The sequence below is a fragment of the Corylus avellana genome, chromosome ca4 (genome assembly GCF_901000735.1).
Source record: "Corylus avellana chromosome ca4, CavTom2PMs-1.0".
Lineage (NCBI taxonomy): Eukaryota > Viridiplantae > Streptophyta > Magnoliopsida > Fagales > Betulaceae > Corylus > Corylus avellana.
In genome coordinates, this window is record NC_081544.1 from 18,751,712 (window position 1) to 18,760,034 (window position 8,323).

An 8,323-nucleotide genomic window follows, 5' to 3' on the forward strand; every position below is an offset into this window, starting at 1 on the left:
GCTTCTTGGTGATGATGTTGGAGAAGCGTAGGAAGGAGATCTGGCCGATTTGAGCCCACGGTAGGCCAAGTGTAGTTGCTGAGTGAAAGGCCTAGCATCTCGTCCTCGTTGAGCTCAAGCAGTTGTTAGGACCACGACTCTGATCGAGAGAAGTGGGTTAGGATGGCCTGCAGGAGTGAACGACGGAGTGAAGCCGTGCACTCGTCGGTCGTCAGTCATCAGTCATCATCCTCACTTCCAATTGTTTTTCTTTGAGCAATCAGCCCCTCAAAAAATAAGGACAATATTGCCCTCCTAATTGCACTAAATGGATCCTTTCCATTTCAAATTTTTCCATAATAAGTGGGAGTTCACCGAATCCAATAATTAATAAACATTAAATGTGAGTCTTGAGTTGTGTGATAGCATTGGAATGAGATTCTCTCAATTTTAGAGGAAATGGAAAGGATCCAGTTAGTACAATTTAGGAGGGCAAAATGGTTTTTTCAATTGAAATAAACCATTTTGCCCTCTTATTTTTGCCTAACCGGTTCCTCCCCATTTCAAAGGAAATGGAGAGGATCCTTTTGGTAGAGCATTAATGCTCACATTTTTCTCAAGCTTTCCCTGAAGCGTTTCTTGGAGTTATTTCGTTGAGTTTCGAGGCCTGGTTGGTTAGTTGGTTATGCTCCATTTGCAACAATTAGAAAAATCTCAACCCTACACTTCAATAGCTTTCCTTAAGAACCGTTGGATTAGTAACCAAATGTTGGGACTAATACTTCATATGCAACTAAATTAATTCAAAAATTACATATACTAATAATGTATCCAAACTCTAAACAAAAGTTTATTCACGAGCCTATCTTGAGCTAAGTCGAGTTTCAGCATGTTCAGCTTATTTAATAAACGAGCTTAAAAATATGTTCAAGCTCTGTTTGTTTATTAAATGAACCAATCCGAGCCCAGTTAGTCCGAGCCGAACTCGAGCATATTCACGAGTAGCTTTGCTTGCTTATAGCCATATATTTGATAGTATAGGACTGATTTGTTTCCTTACATATTGTATCTTACCTTTTCAAGTTACTCTCTGCACATCAATATAAATAGATATATGTAGCTCTGTTTTGGTTAAGTTGAGCAAACAATTCTCTCTCATAATTTTCAAGGGGGGACATTGACCATAAAATAGTAGTTTGAGGTAAGTATATATGTATGTTTTTCACTAAGAATAAATTTGGAACATTGATGAAACTTAAGGAGTTAATTGCTGAAATTGAAAAGCTTGAACTAATTGAAATGTGGAGAAAACTTGTGGACCAATTTTAATTTTTCACTTGAAAATTAAAGCAATACATATTCATTATTCACCCTTTATCTTTGAGGAAAAGATCTCATTGTGAATGTTAACGAAGCCCAGACCAGTACTTAACCTTTTTACTCTGTTTATCTTTCTTCTTTTCCTTTTAGAGAAACAAAGAACAATACTTATGAAGCATTGCTAAAAAAAACATCTGAGCTTCACACAATCCTACTCACAATATTACACCTAACACTAAACTAATCCAAAGTTACAAACTAATTATGATTACATATGAGCAGTGATGATCCATTTAATTAAATCCTATCCTATGATGGTGAATCAAAACATGGGGGCCCTTAAAGGGGCTCCTTTCCTCAATTTCCTCCTCTTGGATAACGATAGTGCCAGGCATTTTCTGTCTCCAATTGTTACATTCTCTAGGTCTCCATCTTTCTCATTAGTCTGATTACTATATATGGCTGAAACCTGTCAACAATTATGAGAAAGATGATAAGCAAATTGGTGCTTAGTTTTCAAAAGACTTGGTAATTTTACAGATCTCGAAAATTCAGAAATTTATGACTCTCGGTAGCAGTCAATATCATTTTTAATACTGAATTTATGACTCTCAAACCGAAAAAGAAAAAGAAAAAGATGTTTTTAAATAATTAAACAGAAATAATGTACTAAATGGATCTCCCCATGTAGTATACAATTTGAAATCAACCCTTTTTTCACTTCTCTGCCTGTTGTGTCTGACTTTCACAATGCTAGGCGAATAAACTTGAAGATAAATGCAGATTGTGTTAGAATATATTGTATGAGATGACTAGTTATCCCAAAAGCTTAAGATGATAGAAAGAGATAAATTTAATCATTTAATTAACACTTTAACACTCTCCCTCACGTGTGGGTTCAAACTCCCTTTTAATAGGTGATGTCCAACATGTGAAATATTTAATTGAAATGGGGGGTGAATTTGACAGTGTCAAGATTCAAAGGTTCAATCCTAAGACCTTTGGCTCTGATACCATGTTACCATTTTAAAGTACCAATTATCTTAAAAGCTTAAGCTATTAGGAAAAGGTAAATTTAATCATTTAATTAACACTTTAACACTTCCCCTCATGTGCGTGCTCAAACTCTCTTTTAATAGATGAGGCCCAACACTTGAAATATTTAATTGAAATGGGGATGGATTTGACAGATTCAAGGCTCAAACGTTCGATTCCAAGACCTTTGGCTCTAATACTATGTTACTATGTTAAATTACCAGTTATCTCAAAAGCTTAAATTAATAGGAAGATATAAATTTGTTAGTTCTTGTGTTGGCTTAATTTACTTCCAAAATTCAGAGGCTACTGTTTACGGGCTCAAAAACTGATATAGAATGCTCAGAATCCAATCTCCACCGTTCATAATGTAGATTCATGTGTTATGAATATCTCTACAAAATTTCAGCTCAATCGGACCACAAACACCCGTCGATCGGAGCTGTTGATCAAGGTAGGACAGCATTTCCAGAATGTTGTTTCACCCATTGCATGCCCTGTCCGGACAGGCCTTCCCCGGGTCCGGACTGCATTTCCAGAAACTCTATTTTTGCTCCGCAAGGCCCTGTCCGGACAACCCATTAATCTGTCCGGACATCCCGTAAGTTTTAGGCCCAAAAACGTGATTTTAAGTGGGTTAAGTCTAGGGTTTTGTCGGGGGTATATATACATCATTATAGAATAGAGGCACGAATTTTCACCCCCAGAGAGTTCGTCGGAGGCTGTGCTAAGAGAGATTATATGTGGTAAGCTTTAAATTGAATCTCTTAGAGTTTTACTTATTCCTTTGATAAATCTACGGTTGAGAAGTCTATCGGAATGGTCCGGTAAAGGAGAATCACGTTGAAAAAGATTGTGAGCAAGGAGACGAGTTGTAGGCTTGTCGATCTTACAGAGCCAAGGTCTTGCAAAGGGTTGTAAGTGTTCCTAATGCCTGTAATCTCTGGATAATCTTTTGATAGTGATTTCCTAGGTTTGGCTTCCCAGAGAGGTTTTACGTTTAGATCGGTTTCTAAAAGGTTTCATCTTCGTAACCAAAATATTTGTGTCTGTCACTTTATTGCTTTATATATTTTGGGTGATTGAATTGTTTATTGCTTCATAATATTAATTCCGCATAAATTGTGATGAACAAGTTTTTGGAGTCGGCATATCGTTTTTCAAAATTTAATTATTTAATAAACACTTAATTAATAGATTTAGTGAGTAAAGAGTTGGAACCATGCTATCACGTTGCCAAATTTTTATCCCTCCCATCCAGTAAAAAACAATAAGAAAGAGGAAGATGAGAAATTGACCTTGCATGCTATACTGCAATATATATTATCTTGCAGACTCCTATCACAGGTGACGCACCTATATTGATCCCTTAAGTTGTTCTTCTGCTGCTGTTGTTGGTAAGGTCTTTGTTTCATGAACACCACTTTGGCTTTATTCGTATAATATGTCTGTGAACAAAAAACTGCACAAAATAAGTGGCTGCATGTATATTAATTGTGTATATGTATTGACAGATTTGGTGTTAATGCTACATACATTATCACGTTCCTGCAATGGTTGTCTGGTTTTGTATGTGTGCGTAGGTATATTTATGCCAGCTAGCATCAACTCCATAATAAAGAAAAACCTACTACTAATAATGTATCCGTGTCAACAATGGAAGTATATTCAAAATTCTGCTGGGATTACTTGAATATATGTTCTTGCTTCTTTAGTGCCAGACCATAATCAATATGACAGATTTTCGTACTTAGACTACCACATAATTTAATAGAGCACAGCGTCATCAATATTTATCAAATGTCGGTCTCTCAAGACACAATTAGTCCAAATTGCAATTAACAATTAAGACCTCGATCTTTCTTCTAATTTTCTAAGAAAACATCTAGCGTTGCCTGTCTGGAACAAGCATGGGTTTACTAGAAGTGTGCAAAGAACTATTTATGTCATTTGTCTTAATTTTGTAGGGCAAAATGATGACCATCAAGGCCTCCATATCCGGACGTACGGTCAAAAGTATTCCAGAGAACGCCACTTTGGCAAGCTGTCTGATAGCTTCTGTTTTCATGTTTTATGTTCGTTTTAGTTGGATTTAGAACTAATAATATGTCATTTTTTAGTATTTGAGGTTATGGAGCCTCAAGGGAATTTTACAAAGGAACCTTTCGACCCAGGTGAGTATAAACTCACATAGATGTTTGTTTTTTCTTTTTCTGCATTGCACAATATCTATTTTATTTATATCAAACATGCATATTTTGCAACTCTCATAAAGTACATTTTGGGACTACTGTGAACTCTCTTTTGCGAAAACGTATATTGATTAATAAGATAACAATGAGGCTTGTAAAAGACTGATAAGACTAATTGAATCGTATGACATGGTACACCGGTACGTGCAGGATAACGGCTATCGGCTTACTATACAGGTTAAATTTATGGTCAAATGTGTGTGTGTGTGGGCTTTGGATCTAATGGTTTCGTGACCAAGGCCCAGCTATTCCCTAATTGATGGTCACTATATGACAGACATCATTAGTGGTGTGGGCCACCCGAGGTCGGACTCGGTCGTGCCACTAATGTTATGTACGGCAGCGTGCAATATCCAGAGCACTGGTGTTGTACTACAGGTCCCTCAGGACAGTGGTAACCTTGCTGAGAATGGGTAATATATCGGGTAGACCATACGGTTGAACTATTACTGTTACATATGATTATATGCATATATATTATATCTATTTTACATCCATGATAAACTGTCATAATGTTGCATGTGCTTTATAAACATCTAAGCTCACTATTTAATGATGGGTACGTCATGTGCATTTATACTCACTAAATCATCGGACTTGCCCTTGTATTATTTTGCTTTTTTCTCCATATGTATAGCTATATTGTTATAGCTAGTTTAGCAGAAGATGGATACTACGAAGTTTCGGGTTTTTGTGGAGGATTTGACCCGGGAAATGTTTAAAGACTTATTGCAAGCTTAGGCGGGTACTCATGATAACTAGTACTTTTGAGTTATTGTTGTAGACTTAGAGCTTTTATGCATATCTGTATATAAAGGTATAGCATGAATCCCTTGTAAAGATGATGACTTGTATAGTGTGATTTCAGCTACTTTGATGTTTCTTGGTAGACGCTCTGGCCGTAATGATTAATGTTTATAGAATTGTTTTGTTTCTGCTGTTTAGTATTCTTTGTTTTTTAGGAAAAGAGGTCCATGAGTCTTATTCAGAGTGGAATAAGGCAGGGAGACAAACCGTGGAATTAATTACCAGTTAATTAATTTACAAGGCGTTACAGAGTTGCTTCACAATCAATATGGCTTCCTGATGATGGAGTCTTTGGTTCCTTGCATAAATAGCCAGTGTGTCACAATGTGACTGGTGGATTTGCGTTGTTTTTGTGAAGAAAAGAGTTTGGCCACGGCAAGTGGTGCTCCATTGACGACAAGCAGTGCTGTTTGAAGGCTTTGGGTTTCGGTTGCTTGGTTTTCCCACAGTGACGAGGTGAATTGTGGCTGCTCATAGCTTTGGACTTCATTTTTTTGTGCATCCAAACCTTTCTTTGAAAGAAGATTGTCGATTTTTTTCTCCAACTTCTTTATCTGATCTGTCGAGGATTTCATGAAACCTTTGAACATTTTCTGCAAGCCGAAAATTTGCTTCTCCACACGTTCCATTCTTTGGTCCGACATTGGAAAGGAATTTGGCTCTGATACCAAATGTTACGTGAATACGTAACGGGATAGATTTTAGGTTCTGATGGAACCTAGACCTTATTAGATTCTAAGGAAACCTAGGCCTTTTAGATTTTGAAGAAACCTAAAAACCCTTTTCAAACACAAAGTTTGGGATTAATTTTCTTATTTCTTTATTAATGAGCTTGATGTCATCAAACAGACAATTACAATGCATAGTGAAAATAAAAGACCAAGTAGAATAAACTACTTTAATGATAATACTTATTTCTAATATTTAAATTTGAATCCCTACTTTTAATGTTATCTATAAAGATAACATATTATCCTAAGGTATTTTAATCGTAAAGTACCTCTAATATTAGACCCCAAACACTTCATGAGCTCTTTGAGTTATATTGTTTGATTAAACCCCAATCCCTTCCACCCACCTTGATGAAAAATGGCAGAAAAAATATAGAAGGCTTGAATTCTTTCTAGCTTGTTGCTTTCGTCTTCATTGATAAATAGTTACTTCATTGCATCTAATTAAGAAGTAAAAAACTATGTATTTATGGAGATAAATGCTTGCAGGCATGCTGAAAACCATGCAAATTATGTAATTTAGAAACAAGTTTACAATTACAAACCTGTATACCGGAACAGTCGAAGAGCTTGCGTAAATCTTTCTGATTTATAACATCACTGTAGATGTATCTCCGAATCTTTGAAGAGCAGAAATCAACATATATATTTTATTGATCATAATATATATATAATAAAAAATAAAAAACATGAAGAAAAAGGTGACAATATAGAGAGAGAGAGACCTTAACGTGCTTGTGACGCATGTGAGCGGGAAGACAATTGGAACATAAAGATCGACAGCAGTCAATGCAAAAGTGATCCAAATCGTTCTTCTTGGCATTTGGATGCATGATACAACAGGTGCTAAAGAATGTCGTTTTCTGCATTACAATCAGCCACGGAGGTGCCACCGCATAGATTTTCTGCAAAAAAAAAAAAAAAAAAATGAATCTTAAAGAAGAAGAAGAAGACAATGAAGAGGTGTGAGATGGAGAAGAAAATATATATTTCTACTTCATTTCTGAATGCATGGAGTTGTTTGATGTCTACGGCCTGTTTCATAGTAGTTTTGCAGAGTAAGACTGTAAAGGGTTGGAGGTGTCTATCAAAACAATAGACAATATAGAGGAGATTTGCCACGTTAGCTCTGATATATGACTAGGACTACTCTCTCTCTCTCTCTGCATGCATTTGAATTTCATAGGTTGCCGTTGGAGCACGGGATATACCTATCTTTATAGCGTACGTTTGCTAGATACCATTGTACAACACCATTAAAAGAATTTTTAATTGAAATCATCAAATTTAAAAATTTCTGATCTACCAACTAGTAATTTTTTAACGCTAACAAGGCATCACTTATGTGTAAAGCCTTATAAATTAGATGTAAAGAGTATTTATATATTCATCACTTTTTCAATCACATTCTTAAACTTTAAAAAATGTTAATTTAGAGTTATCATCTTTCAAAAGTTTGCAACGTCAACCATTCCGTCCACAAATTCAACGGTAAATCTCAACGGAATAAGTAAAATCCCCAAAATACCATGTCCAAATTCAAAGTATTTTTGTAATTTTATAAAAATCTTAAGGGTATTTTGAAAACTTTCACTTATCAACTGTTTGATTTAACGATGATTTTTGAAAAGAGAGTTAACATTGCAAATATCTGAAATATTGTAACCATAAATTGACACTTTTTAAAGTTTATGAGTATAATTGCAAAAGTAATGAAAGATCTGGAGTAGTACGTAAAGTTTTACCTTTAATTTATATATAGTCATGATTTAAAGTTTGTGTATATAACGGTGTACATAATATCACATTATTTATACTCTTTTAAAATTGTGCAAACATTAACATTATGTACACCGTTAAATATACAAACTTTAAAATCCTTACCATAAAATAGTTACCGTCCTGCTTGAGTAATATTAAAAGTCTCTCTTGTATCACTCTAAGAATAATGTGACTTTTAAAATCATCATTAATCTTATGATTGATCATTATTAAATTTTGATCAACTAATAATTTTAAAAGTCACATCATTTTTAAAGTAACTTATTCATGCTGCCTACCCTAATCTCGCCTGCTTTTGTACTGTCCCTTTTTATTTGCATGTGCATCATACGCTAGCTTGCTAGCTTTTAAGTTACGTTTAAAACAAAAGCCTGCTGTCATTTACTCCCATGGCAAAAGTAACTTTTGCATTCTATC

General features: G+C 35.1%; 1 protein-coding gene across 2 annotated transcripts; it reads right to left on the reverse strand.

The window, feature by feature from the left end:
- Positions 1 to 1,400: 1,400 nt before the first annotated feature.
- Positions 1,401 to 7,010, reverse strand: LOC132180099 (protein RGF1 INDUCIBLE TRANSCRIPTION FACTOR 1-like). Of its 2 annotated transcripts, none has more exons than XM_059592955.1 (4): positions 6,850 to 7,010; positions 6,670 to 6,744; positions 3,691 to 3,782; positions 1,401 to 1,768 (listed from the first exon to the last, which is right to left on the reverse strand). In XM_059592955.1, exons 1-4 carry the CDS (start codon positions 6,991 to 6,993, stop codon positions 1,720 to 1,722), a joined length of 360 nt encoding a protein of 119 aa, XP_059448938.1. In that variant the 5' UTR covers positions 6,994 to 7,010; the 3' UTR covers positions 1,401 to 1,719. The 2 variants fall into 2 exon arrangements, with proteins under 2 accessions (XP_059448938.1, XP_059448937.1); XM_059592954.1 differs by having other exon boundaries at positions 3,633 to 3,782.
- Between the last annotated feature and the right edge of the window lie 1,313 nt (positions 7,011 to 8,323).

Coding starts and splice junctions, on each gene's coding strand:
- LOC132180099 (XM_059592954.1), bottom strand. CDS start 6,993: ATGCAGAAAACGACATTCTTTAGCACCTGTTGTATCATGCATCCAAAT. Junction 3,783..6,669: donor TCGACTGTTCCGGTATACAG/GTTTGTAATTGT, acceptor TTTTGTTCACAG/ACATATTATACGAATAAAGC. Junction 1,769..3,632: donor ATTGCAGTATAGCATGCAAG/GTCAATTTCTCA, acceptor AATTGTTGACAG/GTTTCAGCCATATATAGTAA.